The 21,815-nt window shown below is 45.8% G+C and overlaps 1 protein-coding gene across 1 annotated transcript; it reads right to left on the bottom strand.

The window, feature by feature from the left end:
- Positions 1–3,162: 3,162 nt before the first annotated feature.
- On the bottom strand, positions 3,163–3,863 carry LOC109775132 (uncharacterized). The gene is made up of 2 exons (XM_020333890.1): positions 3,690–3,863; positions 3,163–3,597 (listed from the first exon to the last, which is right to left on the bottom strand). The coding sequence occupies exons 1-2, from the start codon at positions 3,861–3,863 to the stop codon at positions 3,163–3,165; spliced, it is 609 nt and encodes a 202-aa protein (XP_020189479.1).
- Between the last annotated feature and the right edge of the window lie 17,952 nt (positions 3,864–21,815).

The following is a 21,815-nucleotide window of genomic DNA, read 5'->3' as shown; positions in this document are numbered from 1 at the left end:
GATCTGTGAGATCAATTTTGCAAAGGCATGGTTCCTTGTTGACAGCAGACAAACATTGGACCATTTAGAGGAAGCATCAATGAGCACCATGAAGTACCAAAACGGCCCCGTGAGGGGCTGAATTGGACCGCATATGTCCCCTTGGATACGTTCCAAGAACGCGGGGATTTCATCCCTCACCTTGAGGGGCGATGGCCTAATGACTAACTTCCCCTTAGCGCATGCGGAGCACACGAAATCATCGGGATTCGGGAAGTTCTTCACGTTAACATTATGGCCATGTGAGTTGTTAATTATATTTCTCATCATCGTAAGTCCGGGGTGGCCTAACCTATCATGCCAGAGGCAGAAGAGTTCAGAGCTTCTAAAAACGGTCTTGAGGGTAGTGTACACGGGCGGTGCTACTATCTTAGTGTAGTATAGCTCTGTGTCAAACGAAGGAAGCCTTTCGATAACATGTTTACCACCTGCATCCCGCTTTGTGATGAGTAGGCACTCCTTGCCGTTTTCATCATCGGTCTCAGCATGGAAACCATTAGCGCGGATGTCTCTAAAGCTCAAAAGAGTACAAGTCGACTCCGGGTACAACAATGCATCATTAATGATCAAAGTTGTTCCCATGGGGAGTATAATAGTGGCTCGTCCGGAGCCAACTATGTGAGAACCGCAGCCGGCGATTGTCATAATACTTCCCGGAGATTTTTTAATGGACTCAAAGTACTTAGTTTCTCGTAAAATGGTATGAGTGGTGGCGCTATTGGCAAGGCATGTTTCCTCCATTCGGGCGCTACACGCGTTCTAAAATATGACATCTAATTAATGTAATGAGGAAGAAAATACAGTAAAAATAAATGCACACATCTGATAACATAACATGCTATCATGTATAAATAATGGAATAAATGAATAAATGTCATCCAATCGCCAAAGTAAAGAATAAGTTTATGCTCTCATAGAGCTTACAACCAAATCGAATTTATTCAATTTTATTGTATCAAATCACGGAATCATGATAACCAAAGAGGTATGCTAAGTAGACTCGGTGAAGAAGCCATTCACTTTCGCCGCAATATCCATACTAGTGAGCTGATCCTCCTTAGAAATCATCTTGGAGGCAGCATCAATGTCTAGTGGCGGCGGCGCCGAGGCGACCATGCGGTCAACCTCCATGGCGACGTGGGCGTCGGTAGAGACCGCCAAAGCTGCCGCGATGGGCACCACGGGGGTCGCCTCTATGGGCGCAGCAGGGGGAGTAGCGATCATCACGGGTGCCGCCATGGGCGCCGGTGGTGCTCCCTCCTGAGTAAAGAATAAGTTTATGCTCTCATAGAGCTTACAACCAAATCGAATTTATTCAATTTTATTGTATCAAATCACGGAATCATGATAACCAAAGAGGTATGCTAAGTAGACTCGGTGAAGAAGCCATTCACTTTCGCCGCAATATCCATACTAGTGAGCTGATCCTCCTTAGAAATCATCTTGGAGGCAGCATCAATGTCTAGTGGCGGCGGCGCCGAGGCGACCATGCGGTCAACCTCCATGGCGACGTGGGCGTCGGTAGAGACCGCCAAAGCTGCCGCGATGGGCACCACGGGGGTCGCCTCTATGGGCGCAGCAGGGGGAGTAGCGATCATCACGGGTGCCGCCATGGGCGCCGGTGGTGCTCCCTCCTGAACCAAGGCGAGGTGTGTCTCACGCGCCTTCCGAGCCTTATATGCATCAACGACATCCTGTGGTGCGCGGCACTGGCGGGAGAAATGCTCCACCGAGCAACAACGGAAGCAGTCCTGAGGCCTTTGCCCTCCCTTGCCCGGCTCACTACTAGGAAAAGGCCTACTAGTGGCGCACCAGTTTTGCCTACTAATGGCGCACTACTGGTGCGCCATTAGTATCTGGTATACAAATGGCGCACGACAGGTGCGCCATTAGTATAGCCCACGGTGCGCCATTAGTATCTCGTATACTAATGGCGCACCACAATTTTAAAAAAAAATCAGAATTTTTTTTATTTTTTTTCATTTCTATGGCTTAATCTCGGGTCAATATGCTTAATCTCAAGTCAAATTGCACTCTATGGTCAAACTTCCCGGAAGGTCACCCATCCTCACACTACTCCAGCCCGAGCACGCTTAACTTCGCAGTTCTATCCAACCCCAGCACCACCTCACTTAACAAGCACTTATTGATATATATACCATATCAATCCTATTAAACCTTGTTGATGTCTAGGACTTTGTTCATGTTCATGAGTATGATGAAATTTTGAAAAAATATTTCAAACTTCCCGGTCATATTACGTATCATTTTTTGAAAAAAAATTCCAAAAAAAAATTCAACACCAATTTTTTTTCTGTTACTAGTGGCGCACCTAGCAAACGGTGCGCCACTAGTAGGTTTGAAATTTTTTGAATTTTTTTGCCTCTAGATCTTGAAAGCCCTGTAACTTTTTTCTATTAGGTTTTTAAGGATTTTGAAAATTTTTAACGGGGTTCCCTCTGTTAAATTCGGATGTAACTTTTCGAGTAGATGATTTTTCATATAAAAAACTTTTTAATCCGAGTTCGTATGCAAAAGTTATGCCCATTTTACAAATTCCAGAGAGATTTTGCAAATAAGTCGAAATTCATATTTGTAAATTTTCCCAACAACTAGACCACATATCACATGGGAAACTTATTTTCTTTTATTTTTTGACATTTCCATCGTTTTCTTTTATTTTTTTTAAACTGAAAAGGCGGTCCACTGGGGGGTGCATTCGGTGGAATTTTTGGGCCAAGTTAGTAATGGCGCACCACACACATGGTGCGCCATTACTAGTTTTGAAAAAAAAAATTGAAAAAAAAAATTTGAAAAAAATTACTAGTGGCGCACCGTGGATGTGGTGCGTCATTACTAGTTTAACTAGTAATGGCACACTATCCACTGGTGCCCCATTACTAGAACTAGTAATGGCGCACTATCCACTGGTGCGCCATTACTAGTTTTGAGAAAAAAATGAAAAAAAATTGTTACTAATGGTGCACCGTGGATGTGGTGGACACTAATGGCGCACCGACACATGGTGCGCCATTAGTATATAGTAGTGGCGCACCACATGTCTGGTGCGCCATTAGTGGCCATATCATCTATAGCCCTTTTCCTAGTAGTGGCTTGTTCTACTTAGCCGGGGCGGGGGGGGTGAGGGCCCTTCTTCTTGCCTTTCCGGTCCCTCTTCTTCTGTTGAGGCTTGCGGACTTTGAGAGCGTTCACCTCCTGGCGAGAACTCCCCCCAAGTGGTTGCGCGACAAAGTTTTTTTTGAGAACCTTGTCCTGCGCCTCCGCCACCTGGAGGACGTCAATCAAATCTGAATACCTCGTGTAGTTCCCCTGGCGGTAGTTCCGTGAGGACTGGACCGCGTCGGGGTGGAAAGTGGATAGGGTTTTCTCAATCTTCTGGGAGTCGGTAATCTCAGTACCACACAATCGAAGAGTCGTACAAATCCGGTGCAGAGCCGAATTGTACTCCCCAACCGTCTTGAAGTCCGCAAACCTCAGACGGATCCACTCTGCCTCTGCACGTGGCTTCACAGTGTACTTCAGCCGCTCAAACCGCTGCTAAGAGTGGTCCAAAGGCAAGAAGCACTGCGCTCAGCCATATACTCATCTTTCAGAGTAGGTGACAGGTGATGACGGAGAAAGTGCAGAGCCTGCGCATTCTCAGTTTCGAACTTGGGATCAGTGGCGGCCAGCTGGGCCCCCTTACTGATCGCCCTCAGGAGGGTTTTGCCCTGGAGAAAGATCTCGTAGTCCGAGGACCATGACAGGTAGTTCAGCCCTGTCTGGGCCAACTCAGGAAACTCCTTGTTGACAATTCCGGCCATCTGCGATTTATGCAAAAATCATGAGATTACAGCAGGTAATCTTTTGCACAAAGCGATGTTGATAAACTTATTCAATAAAAAGACGTTCCAATATTTAAAACATGCTATTATATGACTTGCTAAATGATTAAGAGTGCTAAACAATTAATCTACAGCAGTAAAATCATACAATAATATCATGTTACAAAAGATAGCATGTTAAGCGCATCTAGTATGTGAAAACTAGCCCAAAAATTAAATTCCCGAGGCATATTTAAGCCCAAATACGTGTTTTCAGTTAAAACAGACAGTTCCAGAGGCTTCTACGCAAAATATTACAGCAGGAATAAAACTTGCGTAAAATCTGAAAACTACGGGGGCTAAACCGCAAAAATCCCGCGCTGCAGCCGGCGCCCCCCCTTTTTTATATGGAGGAATCCATGGCCGCGGCCCATCCAGCCGAACAGCCAGCGGGCCGGCCCAGCCGCCAGCGGCCTGGCGCGTAGCGACGCTAGGGTTTCCCCTAGCGCCCGCATCGGGGTGCGGCGGCGGCCAGGGGGCTCGCGCGGCGGCGGCGCGCACGCGGGCGCGGCCGGGGCTGGCTAGGCGCGCGCGGCTCGCCGGAGCGGTGACCAGAGCCGGCCAGTGCAGCCAGCGGCGCGGCCAGCGAGGCGCGCAGCCATGGCGCGGCCGACGCGGCTTGGCCACCGCGTGGTGCGGCCATGGCTCGCGGCGGCGGCGGCTGCCAGGCCGGCCAGCGGGGCGGGCGGCAGCACGCTGTAAGGGCGGCGGCCAGGCCGACCATCGGGGCTCGGCGACGAGCCGGCCAGCGGGACGGTTGCGGCGGCGGTGTCAGCAGGACGTGACGTGGTACGTGCGACCAGCAGGGTCGCGGCCAGCGCGGCGTCATCCGCACGCCGGCCTCGGGATGCGATCTTCATCGCGTTCATCCGAAAAAACGACGGCGCATGGCACATCTGGTGCTTTTGCGGCGGCACCACGATCATCTGGATCGCGATCTGTACCGACTCCCTATAGTGCAGTCAACAAATTCCTCTTAGTCCAAGAACATCGACATTGGTCGGCGACGTGTTCGTCCGCTCGGTTCTTGGGAGGTATATCCGCATCATAGGTAGATCAAATCCGAAAAATAATCTAGTCGCAAAAACGGAATCGTAGTAACGAGAGGAATCCATTTTTGCAAAAGTGGGGATCGAATCTTATACCTCCACGGGATCGACGAAAGGCTGCGTGATGCAGGCTTGACGCAGGCTTGACGGAGAGTTGATGGAGCGAAGCGTGCTGATAACGTGTTCCGCAACTCCGCCGGCGAGTCCGGTCCGAGGTTGCGGAGCGAGGGCGAGCTTCGTAGACGAAATAGTCGAAGTAGTCGAACACGTGAAAGTAAATGACACAGAGAGATATGGAGGAGACCAGCTTTATTAATCAATGATCAGGGATTACAATGATGGCTCCTCGCTGCTTTATATAGGGGTAGGGGTCAAGGGATAAGTACCCACTTAACGTAAAGTAGGAAAAATCGGAGGGACTAGCCCGTGCGATACGCACGAGGCGGCCGCCACCCCTCGGTGGCCCCGGTTTCCCAACATTTTCGCGGTCACGTTCCACGTATATGGTTTCGGGAGCGTTCGGTCGGTACCGCTTCCGTCGTGCTTTCTGGATATTCTTTCTCTGGATGGTTCGTGTCTCTCTCTTTGTTTTTTTTATTTCCCGTCGGCTGTAAATAGGACTTCTGTTTTGCTTTCCTTCGGTAGTCTATACGCTTTGCTTTTCCTTTTCCATACATGGTTCGTTCTTCTTCCAGCTTGAATGGCCCCCGTCGTCCGGGTCGGCCCCGTGGGACACGTGCTACTGCTGTTGGTCGTCGTGGTGGCGGTGGTCGTTCTGCTGGCCAAGGCGACGGCCGTTTTGTTGGCCGTACTGATGAATGGCGTCCTCCTGCACTCATGGTGGGCGTTGGTGTCCGCTCTGAGTTGCCGGATATTCAGTTACTAGCGCGCGGTTTGGCGTCCCGTTGGTCATGTAGTTCTTGGTTGGTTCAATTTTTTGCTCTTGTGTTTCTTGATTTTTGTTTTGTCGCGTCGTCACTACATGTTTTAATTGTCAGCCTATTTCTCTTGCGTAGGATCCTCTTCTTCAGTGCGTGCTCTCCTTGACGATGGTCCTGCTAGGCAGCGCACGGAGGAGATCCGCTTGGGGAAACGTCCCGTTGATTCTACTCTTGGTGAGTGCGTCTGGTTTTCTGTTGTTTGTTTGGCTACTGTTTGACGGTTTCCACTTTTCTGAACAGTTATTGTTTCTTTTTTGTAGGGTTGCCCTTCGATCAGATCGGTCTTCGTGCGCCTGTTGCTGTTCCTTCTGTTGGTCCGCCTGTCCTTGCTTCTGGTATTTTCGTAATTACTATGCCTTGCCGTCCTTTCTTTTGCGTATTGCGTATCGCTAGGCTACCTGCTGCACGGGGCTGTCGTGCATGGCCCATGCATGTGACGGATGTTACTACGTGCATGGGTGGGTTTTTTTATTGGCTAGCGATGGGTCTGTATGGCCATGCACGTAGTAGGTGTAGTTGTCTGTTTGTCTTTTGGGTTTCGTGTGCATGCTGCTGTGTCGTTATGTGCATGTTCCATGCGACTTGCGTTGTCTACATGTTCGTTGTGCATGGGTTATGCATGCGATGGTGTGTTTACAGATTGCATGCTGCCGACGGGCATGGTTGTTCACTGTGGTCGACATGACTATGTGCGTGTATGTTTCCATTTTTAAATATATTTATTAACAATTTTTTATTATTATTTCCAGGATAGACATCTGTTTGTGGTGGCATTGCGGATTGTGCGGTGGGCATTTTTTTAGAGTCTCCTGCTTTTGGGATCACGCGGTCTTCCTCCGCACTTATGATCATGCGACCACGGATTGTTCCCCTCCTTACCGTAGGGCCTCGGTCAACTCCTTTGGGTGAGACTCGGTTTTGTTTTCCGCTTATCAGTTTTTTGATATTATGTTGGTTATGTAAGATTTGATAGGAAGCGTTGAACCCTTTGCTCAGGCCGCATGTATATTTATAGAAGAGTTGCCGTGGCTTACAAGGTTCTGGAATATTGCTAAGACTTCCAGATTGCAGAGAGAGAGAGAGAGAGAGAGAGAGAGAGAGAGAGAGACTTGGAGAAGAAGAACAGAAGAAGAGATAGAAACAGAACCAGTTTAAACATATCTGTCTATCTCTACATATCCTATTCTAACATCCTCCCTCAATCCAAACCTATGAAAATTTCTCTAGGTTTAGATTGTACTTGAACTCATTCAGTCTCCTTGTAGTAAGTGGTTTAGTGAAGCCATCAACAAGTTGGTCTCCTGTGGGAATAAACTTGATGTCAAGTAGCTTTCGTGCTACTCTTTCTCTCACGAAATGAAAATCAACCTCTATGTGTTATGTACGTGTATGGAACACATGATTTGCAGAAAGATAGGTAGCACCAATGTTGTCACACCATAACCTCGCAGCTTGTGGAGCCTTGATCCCCAACTCATATAGAAGAGTCTGAATCCACATGATCTCGGCTGTTGCATTTGCAAGAGCCTTGTATTCTGCTTCAGTGCTCGATCTTGACACAGTAGCCTGTTTCCTTGCACTCCATGACACAAGGTTTGATCCCAGAAACATAGCAAATTCACCTGTGGACCTTCTATCATCAGGGCATCCTGCCCAGTCAGCATCTGAATATGCACTAACTAGCAAGGATGGTGACTTAACAATCTTGATTCCAAGTCCCATTGTGAACTTTAGATACCTCAGAATTCTCTTTACTGCAGTCCAATGAACTGTACTAGGTGCATGTAAGATCTGACATACTTTGTTGACACAATATGAAATATCAGGTCTAGTCAATGTTAAGTATTGTAGAGCACCAACAACACTCCTATAGTTTGTTGCATCATTCGGTCCAAGTAACTCACCTCCTTCAACTGTAAGTTTCTCAGAAGTGGAGAGTGGCGTACTTACCCGTTTGCAATGTTCCACTCCTACCCTTCTTAAAATATCTGTGGTGTATTTCTCATGTGTAAGAAGTATTCCATCCTTGATCTGTTTTACCTCTATACCAAGAAAATAATGAAGATCACCCAAATCCTTAAGTGCAAATTCCACATTAAGATCACGAAGCAGGCAGGTAGTGGCTTCTGAGCTGGAACTAGCAACAATTATATCATCAACATAGACAAGAACAAACATAGAGATGTTGCCTTTGTGATAAAAGAATAGTGAGGTATCTGCCTTGCTTGGACTAAAACCAAGTTGTTGTAACTGAGTGCTCAACCTGGAGTACCAGGCTCTTGGGGCCTGCTTTAAGCCATACAAAGCTTTATCCAACTTACAAACAAAATGAGGTGTGCTTTTTTTTTTTCATACCCTGGTGGTTGCCGCATGAACACTTCTTCCTCAAGAACACCATGAACAAACACGTTCTGGACGTCTAGCTGATGTAAACTCCATCCTCTGGAAATAGCAATAGACAATACAAGTTGAATAGTAGCTGCCTTAACAACAGGGCTAAAGGTATCCTCATAATCAGTTCCAAACCTTTGTTTAAACCCTTTCGCAACCAATCTAGCCTTGTATCTATCTATGCTTCCATCAGAATTTCTTTTAATCTTATAGACCCACTTGCAGTCAATCAAATTCTTTCCCTTTTCTGGTGGTACAAGATGCCATGTTTTATTTTTCATGAGTGCTTGATATTCATTGTCTATAGCCCCTTTCCATTCTTTGTGAGCAAGAGCTTCGGCTAAATGAGTAGGTTCACCTGAGCTGGTGAGAAAAGCATATTTGCGAGAATCATACCTTACTCTACCATCCTTGTATTCCTTAGGCTTGAACACTCCAGATTTTGATCTGGTATGGTGCTGATGAATTTCAGGTGATCCACGTTAGCAGCTGTTGCAGTTTCAGAATTACCAGAACCAGCCGCAGAAGATCCAGCCAAATCATCCTGGGCTGCAGCGCCACAAGGCTCCAGATCCGAGAAGGGAACGGGATCCGGCGAGATTTGCCTCGCGCCAAGCACCCCAGCAGGAGATCTCCGCACAGCGCTGTCGGCAGGTCCCACTTCGGTCAGGCTGTCGGCCACACGGCACGCCGGCTCCCATGTGGCGCGTGCGGGCGAGCTGCACCCCGCATCGTCTGGGTCCACGCCCGCGTCTCGGTCGGCCACTGGCTCGGCAGGTGGGCTGGCCCTGCCACTTGGCGCCACAGGAGACGCGGGAGACGCCGCTGCGCGCCGAACTGCAGGGGTATCCACCTGGGATCAGGCGCCTTCCCTGGAGCTGCAGTCCTGCGCCAAATCAGCCTCGGATCCAGCACAGTTTTCGTCCTCTTCTGCACACATAAAATCATAGCCAGGTGCTGCATTTTTTTCATTAGTATCTGATTTTTTTCTGGACTAGACACATGATCATGTTCTATTAATTCTCCCCCATGATCAGTACGTTTCAAAGGATCTGAGAGAAGAGAGATTTCTGCTCGAAGAAGGGCTCCCGCATTTGGATGAAGTTTGGCGAAAGGGAAAATAGTTTCATCAAAAATGACATCCCGAGAGATGTAGATGCGTCCAGTTGAAACCTCTAGACACTTGTAACCCTTATGAAGATTGCTATAGCCGAGAAAGACGCATTGAGTGGAGCGAAACTCGAGTTTGTGGCGATTATATGGACGAAGATTAGGATAGCATGCACATCCAAAGACTTTGAGAGAATTATAATCTGGCTTTTGATGAAATAATCGTTCTAAAGGAGTTGTGTTCCCAATAACCTTACTAGGCAGACGATTGATAAGATAGGTGGCAGCAATGAATGCTTCATCCTAATACTTTAGAGGCATAGATGCATGAGCAAGAAGGGAAAGGCCTACTTCAATGATATGACGGTGTTTGCGTTCAGCACAACCGTTCTGTTGGTGTGCATGTGGACACGAAACATGATGCTCAATGCCTATGCTTCGAAAAAAGGAGTTGAGTTTCTCATACTCTCCTCCCCAGGCACTCTGGATTGTAATGGTTTTCTTTCAAATTGACGCTCAACAAGTTTTTGGAATTCTTGGAAGACAGAAAAGACTTCGGATTTGAACTGAAGCAAGTATATCCATGTAAACTTACTATAAACATCAATGAAGCTAACATAATATTTTTTTCCTTCCAAAAGAATCTCTGGCATGGCCCCATACACACTGAATATCAGTTCCAACGGAGCACGAGACACACTATTTGACCTAGGATAGGGGAGTTGATGACTCTTGGCACATTGACAAGCATCACAAACAGACTCTTTATTCTCACTACTGGACAATTGAAGATTGCCTTTATTCACTACTTGATCAACTATTTTTATTGAAGGATGACCTAATCTTTGATGCCACCTCTCTAAGGATGGCTTGACGACGGAGTAGACTTGGCGATGACGCTTGCGGCTAAAAGCTCTTGACGTGATAGGATATAAACCGTCGACGCATCTACCGTGATGGAGGAGCTCCCTCGTTGCCTGATCCTTAATGAAAAAATACTTGGGATGAGTTTCAAAAAAGATATTATTATCGGCTGACGAACGAGACATGGAAGCAAGGTTTTTGTTGGCTTGAGGAACATGAAGAACATCTTTTAGAAGAAGATCACGTTTAGTATTAGGGAATTTAATAGAAGATTGACCAATGTGGCATATGTCCATACCTCCTCCACTTGCGGCGGTGTTTATCTGATCATTGCCATAGTATCTCTCTCGGTTTGCAAGCTTCTCCAACTCACTGGTGACATGATCTGTGGCTCCGGAGTCAGCATACTAGATGGTGTCCGCAGCTTCTTCTTGTTCCCTGATAGCTGCAGCTACGTGGCGCTCTTCGGACACGTAATCTTCATCATAGCGATGCCAGCAATCTTTCACATCATGCCCTGACTTTTTGCAAAGCTGGCAACACGGCCTGGTGTTGGAGTAGGAGGCGCCGGAGGAGCGTGGGCCAGAGTTGTTGGCGCGCCCACGCCCGCTGTTGTTGCCGTTGCCGCGTCCGCGCCCCTGTTGGTGACCACGGCCTCGGCCTCCAGTGCCGTGACCACGTGTGAGTGAATTAACCGATGTCTGGCGGATGTTGTTACCTTGTAGCAGATTCATACGAGCTTCAAACCTTAGCAATTGATTGTAGAGCTCTTGGACGGTCACCGGCTCGATACGTGCAGCCAGGGCTGAGATCACCGGGTTATACTCGATGTCCATCCCTTTGAGCACATAGGAGGTTAACTCTCCTTCAGAGAGGGGATCACCGGTGCAGGCGATCTCATCGGCGAAGGCCTTGATCTTCGCCAAATACTCAGGCATGCCCATGCTCCCTTTGTGCAGATTGGCGAGGGCGATGCGGGTGTTGACGATCTGTAATTGCGTTTGGGCAGGGAAGGAGGCGTGGATGGCACTCCACACCTCGGCCGGCGTCTGAAGAGTAGCGACCTGCGCAAGAATCTCACGTGACAGAGACCCCATAAGGTATCCTTGTACCTGTTGCTGCTGGGCGTACCAGATCGACCGGGCGTAGTTGAAGACTTGCTCCTCCTTCCCATCTTTGGTGATGGTGATGGTAGGAGGGGGCGCCGGGCTTGCGGCGTCAAGTAAGTGCTCCATCTGTGCCCCCTTGATTTGGGGTAGCACGATAGCCTTCCAGAGGGGGAAATTCGTCCTCGTGAGCTTCTCAGATGGAGGAGACCCGACAGAGAAGACGCTGCTAGAGGTAGAAGAAGATGCATAGGTGGAAGGTGCGGATTGGGTGGACAGGGCGCTCATGGTGGAGCCGATCAGGGCGGTATTGGTGGCGGCGATGGTGGAAGCAGCGGTGTTGGCGTTGGTGCCTGACATGATTTCTCTCGATGACTTATCTCTGGGTAGGTTTCAGATTTTCACTCTCTCGATCAACTAGATCGATCTCTCAGGAAAGCTAGACTACGAGAGGAAGGGCTCTGATGACCATGTAAGATTTGATAGGAAGCATTGAACCCTTTGCTTGGGCCGCATGTATATTTATAGAAGAGTTGCGGTGGCTTACAAGGTTTTGGAATATCGCTAGGACTTCCAGATTACAGAGACAGAGAGAGAGAGAGACTTGGAGAAGAAGAACAGAAGAAGAGATAGAAACAGAACCAGTTTAAACATATATGGCTATCTCTACGTATCCTATTCTAACAGGTTATGCTTTTAAATTTGATTATTTGTTTTTTCTGCCTTCAAGTATTGCCTACTCCAATTATGGAGCATCATGATATCGTTCGCAATCGATGTAAGCGAAGATTCATACGGTCGGGTCGATCGGGGAGGAAGAAAGGTTTGTTTTGCATGCATGCTCACATTCTTTTTTCTTTTTAGGCTTATGTTATTCACTATCGTGGTTTCTGTTTTGTAGTACGTGGAATGGAGCCTCCCCTTTCAAAGGATCTTATTTTTTGCTTAAAAGTATGGTTTGACAAGTCTGTTATTCCATTTGGATTATGGTTTCGCGGTATTCCTGATTTGTGTTTTTATGTGCTCCAGCCATTTGTAAGGGCTGTTCATATTACGGTGGTCCAGATCTTACTTGTGAGTGGTGCGGTGCGTTTTACTGGTTTCGTGAGGGGTCTAAATATCACGCGAACGCATCTGTTCGTCGGCCTATTTTCACCGGCTGTTGTCGTGGTGGCAAGGTTTCGTTGCCTAAAGTTTGTGATTGGCCTTCTCCATTGGACAGTTTGATGCTATTTGATGGAGATGCATTTTCTACCCGGTTTATGCGGTTGATTAAACAGTACAACTCCATATTTTGTTTCACATCTCTGGGCACTTATATTGATCACAATATTAATGTTGGTGGCGCTCCGTATGTGTTTAAGATGAATGGAGTCTTATATCATCGTATTGGTCCGCTTTTACCAGCTGAGAATTTTTCTAAAAAGTTTGCACAATTATATATGGTAGATTCAGCTGATGAGGTCGAGAGCAGGATTGATGTATTTAATAGGGAAGATGGTGGCTCTCTTGACCCCGATCCTGAGATTGTGGCGGCACTTATTACAATGTTAAATACGCATCATCGTTTGGTTCATAAGTTTAGGCTTGCTCGGCAAAGCTTATGGAGTGTTGACGTGCCTAAGGTATCTATACGTTTCTTGGGTGATGATGGTGGGTCGCATGGTACACGTTTCTCTGGTCCATCGGCTGGGGAAGTTGCTGCACTTATAGTGGGTGATTTGACTCCACAATGCAGGAAGTCTGATGTTGTTGTTGAGAGTCACTCTGGTGTTCTCAAGCACATCTCTGCACTTAATTGTAATCTTATGGCTTTGCAGTACCCCCTTCTTTTTCCCTATGGAGATAAAAGTTACCATTTGGGCATCAAGTATGTTGATGCTAGCAAACGCTCTCCATCAACTATTCCAGGTTTGTCTAGCGTGGGTTTGTCCAGCGATGATGACAGCGATGTTGACGACGGAGTTGCAGATGGTCTTACCTCTCAGGATGTGATCATTCCACGTGGATAGGTTACTATGCTGGGTCAACCCTTACACAAGTTGTGGTCGGCTTAGTCAGCAAGTTAGCGCGAATGCATTCTCTTGTGTTGAATCTGATCGTTTGGAGTACCATTTCTTGAAGCAAGATAAACTTCGTTGAGAAACTTATCAAGGTGTATCTGATGCAATGGGTGAAGGCAATTCTACACGGAGGCACATTGGTGTTCAGTTTATATTGCATGGCAGTCTTACTGGTGGTCGATGTTATATGTTTCTAGATTATCATGACGGGATGGCTATATGCCGTGAATATGGCGCTCCTGATTTGTTTGTTATGTTTACATGCAATCCTAAATGGCAAGAGATTGCTGACGCGCTCGCTTCTGAGCCTGGGTAGGTTGCTGCTGAACGGCCCGACATCACTACTCGGGTTTTTGCCATGAAGTTTGATGAGTTTCTAGATGGTGTTAAGGACGGTTCTCTTTTTGGGCCTGTTCAAGCATGTGCGTTTTCGTCTAACATTTTTTTACTCAAGAAAGTAGTTTTTTTGTCGCTGACGCGCTTTCTACTCGGTTTCTGTTTGTAGATTTGTACGTTGTCGAATTTCAAAAGAGGGGCCTTCCACATACGCATACCTTGGTGTGTTTGAAGGCCGATACAAAGGAGCCTTCACCTTCATTCATAGACAGTCTCATTTGTGCAGAATTGCCGGACCCTTTGGTTGATCCTTTGGGCTATGCTCTTGTTAACGAGTTCATGGTGTTAGGTTGATCTCTCCACCAATGGGTCCAACGGCTCATTGGGCCCTTGACCCACGCCCTGATCGGGGGCGTCCAGCCCAAGCAAGGCTGGTGGGCCCCTGTCGCGCAGTGCTATAAAGAGGAGGTGGGGACCAGGGGCACGGGGTACGAGGTTCGTCACCGCCACTGTTCCCCACTCCTAACCCTATCCGATCCAGAGGGAGGCACTGAAGCGATGGGAAGCTCCCCCGCTGCCACTCATGCACTTCACCGTCGACCTCTACACCGACCGTCGCTGCCCGTGCGCAGTCCTCCATCGACGAACCAGCAATGGCCGGAACGCTAAGGTAAACACCCGAATACAGACAATATCCCACTGATCTACTCCTAGTCGATCCAGTAAGTCAATCAATGGTATCTAAGAGCCAGTCTAGTGAGTACATCAAGTTGGGAAAGAAAGATTCGGAAACGAATCAAAAGAGAAAAGAAAACGAACACAGATACGATTTCGATCTCGGATCGAAGCAGATAGAGAGAAAAGAACTCCTCGTCGGAAAAGTTGCGCCGCCGCAACGGCCGCGCCGTTCCTCTCGATTCGGACGCGCATCGGCAAGCCGAGGCGTCGGACGAAGAACAACCGGAGCTAGCCCAACTATATACCGGCAAAGAAAAGAAAAAAGACAAAAAAAAGAGAGAGGGAGGCACCGCGGCCCAACCGCTCGACGGCGGCGCGCTCACCCCAAGGGGAACGCACCACCGGCGAAGGGATCGGCAACGGCGCCGCGACTCCACACCGTCGGGCGCTACAAGGGAGCAGAGGTGGCCTCGGCCTCGCATCTTTCTCTCTATCTAAGGAAGAAAAGGGGATGGGGAAAGTGGAGAATGGGTGATCGCGCGCCGCCGTGGCGACGCCGTCGCCGGCGGCCGACGGGGCCCTCGGTGTCTCTCTCTTTTTCTCTGTCGCAGGAGGCGGAGGAAGAAAGAGATGGAGAAAGAAAAGGAAGGAAGGGAGCTCGAGCGGCGCAGCACGGCGCGGTGGTGCGTCGCCGTCGCCGGCGACCGGCGCGACACGGTGACCGAGTGGCCGGCGTCGAGCGCAACGGCTCAGTTCGGGAGCGAGAGAAGAGCGGCGCGAGAGGGAAAGAATGGGTTAGGGTTTGCCCGAGCGGCGCGGTTGGATCGCTTTGATCGGGCGAGATCGGCGCTGGATCGTTGGATCGCGTCGATGGCCGTGATCAAAACCCTAGCCTCAGTACGGGCTTTTGGGCCGAAAGTGGAGGGCGGTGGCAGCCACGCGAGCGCCCCGACCGGGCCGTGGGCCGTGTTCGGCCACAGCAGGAGGCCGCCCGCCCTGGACCGAAGAAAAAAAAGGAGGGCGCGTGGCGGACCAGGCCATCAGGCCAGCTGCCGCGCGCAGTTTTTTGAGAGAAGTTTTTTCACTTGTGGGTGAAATCAGATTCAGATAGCTTCTGCTATGACAGTAGAAAGATATTTGATTAAAGTTTAATTATGGTATTGTTATTTTCTGACCAACGTTGATGATGACAATATTATAATTCAATGAGTCTTATAGTTAAAAGTTCAAATATCTGATAATTTTTGTATCAAAGTGGCCAATTTTCAGACCATTTGATAAAGATTGAGAAATGTATATTAAAAGTTTTCCGCTGCAATAAAGTTGATAATGATGATTATTTTCTTAGCAAAGTCGCTTAATAGAAATTTTATCATCACATTATTTACGAGTTATATGCATTATTTCCATTTCCGCCCAACGGTGATATGGAATTAATGTAGAAGGATGATGTTTTATTCTAATTCTGCCCAACGGTGATTTAGAATATAAAAGAAAGTTTTTCAAAGTTTAATATGCATATTTATTTTAACCAGACCAACATGGGGTTACTTTTTATGCTCATTATTGTTATTTATTGGCTAAGTTTTCTCAGACTAAAAGTTTTCCATGCTTTCATTCGCGAAAGCGAATAGCTGGGTACTTGTGACCCGAAAGATGACCAAGAAAGGTCATAACGTGAGGGAGTATGTTCTCTCTAAAGAATGACTTCAAAAGAAAAGAGAAAGATCATTAAGAGTCTTGGACGAATGTCTTTCATGTACTCTCTATGAAGAAGATTTTTCAGTCAACATGATTTGAGATGAAACAAGCAACATGCATGTTTAATCTTGACCAACGTCGGATCAAGCACGTGTGTCAAAGAGCATTTGGATTTATTTCTGAATTTGATGATTGAATATGCAGTCAAACGAGCCAATTCTGGCATTTATGTCCCTTACAGGCAATTACCCGCATACCGGGAAAAAAAGATGATTATGATAAAACCTGCATGGCAGGAAAAGTCTGGGAAAATCCCTGTGTAACCCGTATGGCGGCAGAAATTTTCTCAGAATTATCCTGTATGACAGGAGAAAGACATGATGACTCATGTGATTTTAATGTGTCCCACTCTGGGAGAAAAGTATGGAGTAGCTATTATGCTTTCCTAGTATTGACCGTACATCTTATGTGTAACGGTCATTAAGCACTCAATAACTCCGAAGAGAATAAAAGTGACAGACGAACCTAAAGATAAGAATGATATGCAAGTGTGACTTGCAAAAGTACTAATGATAAAGAACTCTGTTGAGTTTCTGAAATGGAATAAGGAAAAAGTACTCCCATACCAGTTAACAGATAACTTCATTACATATGAAGTAATCAGATAAATGAAGTAGATACTCAAAGTTTCCTCAATTCACAAGAGTTGTGAATGGTTTTTCGAAATAGTGGCAGAAAAGTTCTTGCCACATTTCGAGGGGGAGAAAGAAATATGAGATATCCATTAATGAAGAATGTGATCATCATAGTACCCCTCAAGGAAAGAAAACTAAGGAATACGAAGACAGTGCTTAAAGTGCCATAAAGAAGAAAGTTTTAACAGAATAAACCCAAATAATAAAGTTTAAAGATACGCCATTCTTAGTGAGGATGGAGTAATCTGGGGGAGCATGGTATGAAGATACCTAAGACTCAAATAGATTGTATCTGGGGGAGCATGTTGTATGACCTATACAACACCCGTTGTTAGCTCTATAAAGGAGGAATGATTAAACATGGATCTTGTGATAAAGGTCCCTGTAAAACCTATTGCCTCTTGGAAGTGAAAGACTACAATTAATTTGCCTCTTGGCAATGACAGAGCAACAACAGCCCCATATGAAAGAAGTGCCAGTACCTGAGACATAGATGGTCTCAAGGAATGAGAAAATCAGATACTTCTGATTACTATAAAGTCTATGATAGTGAAATTCAAATCGAGGTTGATCCCACCTTATTTAAAGCGCTCAATCGAGCTTAGAGAAGTGTCTTTGTTTGTCCAAATGATAAGAGACTATGTGAGATGAAATAAAATTGGTGAATCCCGACAATGTTTGGGACTCATAAGTAATTTCCAATGGAGCATAAACAGTAGGCTGTAAAAGGTCTACAAGGTCAATGTGACTCCAAAGGAAATATGTAAAGGTGTAAAGCGTGACTTGAATCGAAAGTTTTTGTGCAAAGAGAATGAACAAATTACAATGAGTGTTAGTGGCACATCATGACCGACATCATGATCTGAGTTACATCAGATGAATGTATAGAACACAAGGGATACTGCTTCAAGAAGTTTTTTATGGACTAGAGCAAGTCTCTAGATAGTTGCATTTAAAGTTTAAAGAATCAGATGATATTTTGGGTTAAAGAAAATGGAAGGACAATTGTATTCATGCAAAGTTATAGAATGGGAAATTCATTTCCCAATCCTATGCATGTGGATGACGTCCTACTTGCTAGTGGTGATGTCAATCTACTTCAGGTGGAGAAAAGAAGTTCTTGTCCTCAAAGTTCAAAATTGCATTTCTCAGAGTGTCTCTCGTTATAAATATCGAGATTCACCAAGAAAAGAATAAAATGGGGTATTAGGAATGTCGCATGGACATGCTAACAAAGGTCTCTAAAGTATGCATGCGAGAAAACCTACGCCTGTTCTTATAGTCAAGGGTAATGGAACTGGAAACTATGGTGTTCCAAAAGTTGATGAGAAAAGATTGAAAACGGATATGGTACCATAAGCTTCAGCTGTTGGAAGCTCAATTATTACCCTGACACAATTCACGTATCCGAGTTGTTTTGGCAATGTCCAGTCCATATATAGATCACTGGAATGGAGTCAAAGATATCGGCCTCATGCTGAAAGAAATAAGTGCTCTCAAAAGATTGTGAGTACAAAGACAGGACTTGTGAAATGTATAGCGAAATCCACAATTGTCGCTGACTTTCACACTTGGAGTTTTTGTGTGGAAAAACTCTAAAGAATGAATCAATTATCATTAATATGATGTAAAGATAATGTACAACATGATATGAGGCTGAGGGACAGGCAAAAAGGTTAAAGAAACAATTACCCGGAATTGATAATGGTTGACAACATCGATAACCATTTTAAGTTTTTCGCTCCTATGACAACGAGTCAAGTGTTGATGCCAAACACACTGACACAGAGTTATGCGTTGTAAAGGAGAAAGTCCGGAATCATGTAGAAATGCTTGAAGCATAAAAGCAACAGACAAGCGTTTGCAGATCTGCTTATTAAAGGCTTGCCGCCCAGTGTGTTCGGAGAACACTCAGTCGACATGGGTTTTATGGTATAGTCTAAGATTTCCGGACAATAAAAGGGCCCAAGGTTAAATAATCTGTTTCAAAACAGAGGAGTGTGTTGTAGGTGTTGATTCTATCGGGAATGAACCGTGATGATGAGACATGCTCTACATGCAAATCTGTGATGGAACGAGTACTTTGAAAAGAGTTATTTCAAAGTATAAAGTTAAAAGTATAATGATGAGATCAAGGGGGAGAATGTTAGGTTGATCTCTCCACCAATGGGCCCAACGGCTCATTGGGCCCTTGACCCACGCCCTGATCGGGGGCGTCCAGCCCAAGCAAGGCTGGTGGGCCCCTGTCGCGCAGTGCTATAAAGAGGAGGTGGGGACCAGGGGCACGGGGTACGAGGTTCGTCACCGCCACTGTTCCCCACTCCTAACCCTATCCGATCCAGAGGGAGGCACTGAAGCGATGGGAAGCTCCACCGCTGCCACTCATGCACTTCACCGTCGACCTCTACACCGACCGTCGCTGCCCGTGCGCAGTCCTCCATCGACGAACCAGCAATGGCCGGAACGCTAAGGTAAACACCCGAATACAGACAATATCCCACTGATCTACTCCTAGTCGATCCAGTAAGTCAATCACATGGTCCATGGGCCATGTGGAGTATATAATTCTAAGTGTGCTTGCATGAAAAATAAGTGTTGCTCCAAGCGTTTCCCTAAGTCTTTTAGCGATGAGACGATGGTTGATAATGTTGGATTTCCTGTTTATCGAAGACGTGATGATGGTCGTTACGTATTGAGGCAGCAAGATTCTCTTCGTTTGGGAAATCAATGGGTTGTTCCATACAACATGAAATTATTAAAGAAGTTTGAGGCCCATATAAATGTTGAGTGGTGTAATAAAACAAACTTACTCAAATATTTGTTCAAATATCTCACCAAAGGACCTGATGTTCTTCAGATGCGTGTTGATGTTGACAACAGGCCAACTGGTGTTTTTACTGTGCCCCGTCCTACTGGAAGGAATGAGATTGATGATTACGTAAAGTGCAGGTTCGTACTTATGTTTAAGAAATTATGTAATTGCGTTTCCTTCCTTATCAATGTTATTGTACTGATATTGTTCTTCTTTCCATAGATATCTTTCTGCATGTGAGGCTTTTTGGAGGATGTTTGCATACAGTATTCATGGGCGGGAACCTTCGGTTGAAAGGCTGGTTGTGCATCTTCCTAACATGAATAGAGTGATATTTGCTGAAACAGACAATTTGGGTAATGTGTTAGATAATCCGTCGGCTTCAAAAACAATGTTGACGGAGTGGTTTGTTGCAAACCAAAAATATAGATCAGCTAGATCATTAACGTATCTTGATTTTCCGAATGAGTGGGTTTGGAATAAGAGTGATAAGGTGTGGACAAAGAGGAAACTCAAGAAGAAGATGGGTAATAAAATAGGTCGTATTTATGATGTGCATCCTGGAACTGGTGAGCTGTTCTTTCTTCGGATGTTACTTATGGTTGTTCTTGGTGCTACCTGTTTTGAGGATTTGAGAACACACAATGGCCGTGTCTATGATATGTTTAAAGAAGCATGCCAGTCAAGAGGATTGGTAGGGGATGACAACGAGTGGTTTAGGCTCTTTGATGAAGCTATCGTGTAGGCGACTCCCTTCCAATTGCGACATCTTTTTATGACTCTTCTGCTTCACTGTGAAGTTGGTAATGGACCTGCTGTTTTTGAAAGATTTTGGCCGAGCATGGCTAAAGATATATCGTACAGGCTTTCATCCGCTATTGGTAATTCTAGATATAATGTTCCTCAAGATTATCTTCAAGAGTGTCTGCTTTCCGAATTAGCTTCAATTTTTACTAGAAATGGATCATGCCTTGCATCATTTAATTTGACTCCACGTACCATACCAGTCAATGATGAGTATTACAATAAGTTGGTTGCTGAGGAGTTGAGCTATGATACAGTCAAGTTAGTTATTGATGCTGATGATTTGTATTGCAAATTAAATGACGAGCAGAGAGTCATACATCATGAGATAGTATCCACTGTCCATGAAGACAGGAGTGGATTCTACTTTGTTTCTGGGTGTGGAGGGTCAGGCAAGACCTTTTTATGGAATTCTATCATTGCTACACTTAGATCTGAATGGTGTGTCGTACTTGCAGTGGCTTCATCTGGTGTTGCATCTTTATTGTTGCCTGGCGGTCGAACTGGCCACTCAAGATTTAAGATTCCGGTGGATGTTAACGATCATTCTCAGTGTTGTATATCCAGGAGCTCAATGCTTGCTGGTTTGTGTCAGCGGGCTTCACTTATCCTACGGGATAAAGCACCAATGACTAGCCGTTTATGTTTTGAGGCTTTGGATAGGATGTTGAGGGATGTTATGTCTGTTCACAATGAAGCTAATGCTTTGCTGCCTTTCGGAGGAAAAGTGATGTTGTTGGGTGGTGATTTCAGGCAAATTTTGCCTGTGGTAGAGGGTGGTACAAAAGAAGATATTATCAATGCGTCATTGATTTCTTCACCGCTTTGGAAGTATGTTAAGGTCCTTAAGCTTCATACAAATATGCGGCTTTCTAATCCTACTTTGTGCTGCCATGCACGTATGGAGTTGGCATTATTTTCCAATTGGGTGCAAAGTATTGGTGATGGTTCTGTTGTGATGCAACACAAAGGTGACGAATCATCTCCGTCGTGGGTTTCCATTCCCGAAGACATGCTATTGTTTCCTACAACAGATCATATGGAAGCTGCAGTTGACAATGTGTATGACAACTTCTTTTCGAAATATAATGATGCTGAATATTTATCTCGCCGTGCTATTGTTTGCCCAACAAATTCTGTTGTGGACAAATTAAATGGTGTTGTCTTCGAGCGTGTACCAGGGGCTTCTTTTGATTGTTTGAGTTACGACTCCATATCAAAATCTACAGATCCTATTGATGAGGTGGAGTTGTTCTACCCGCCAGAATTGTTGAATTCTATTACGATAAATAATTTCCCTCATCACAAGATTTCGTTGAAAGTTTGTGTTCCGGTTATGCTT

The sequence above is a fragment of the Aegilops tauschii genome, chromosome 5, assembly GCF_002575655.3.
Source record: "Aegilops tauschii subsp. strangulata cultivar AL8/78 chromosome 5, Aet v6.0, whole genome shotgun sequence".
NCBI classification, from domain to species: domain Eukaryota; kingdom Viridiplantae; phylum Streptophyta; class Magnoliopsida; order Poales; family Poaceae; genus Aegilops; species Aegilops tauschii.
Note: the sequence above shows the minus strand (reverse complement) of the source record. Positions and strands in the feature narration are given on the sequence as shown.

Coding starts and splice junctions, on each gene's coding strand:
- LOC109775132 (XM_020333890.1), bottom strand. CDS start 3,863: ATGGCCGGAATTGTCAACAAGGAGTTTCCTGAGTTGGCCCAGACAGGG. Junction 3,598..3,689: donor TCGAAACTGAGAATGCGCAG/GCTCTGCACTTT, acceptor GACCACTCTTAG/CAGCGGTTTGAGCGGCTGAA.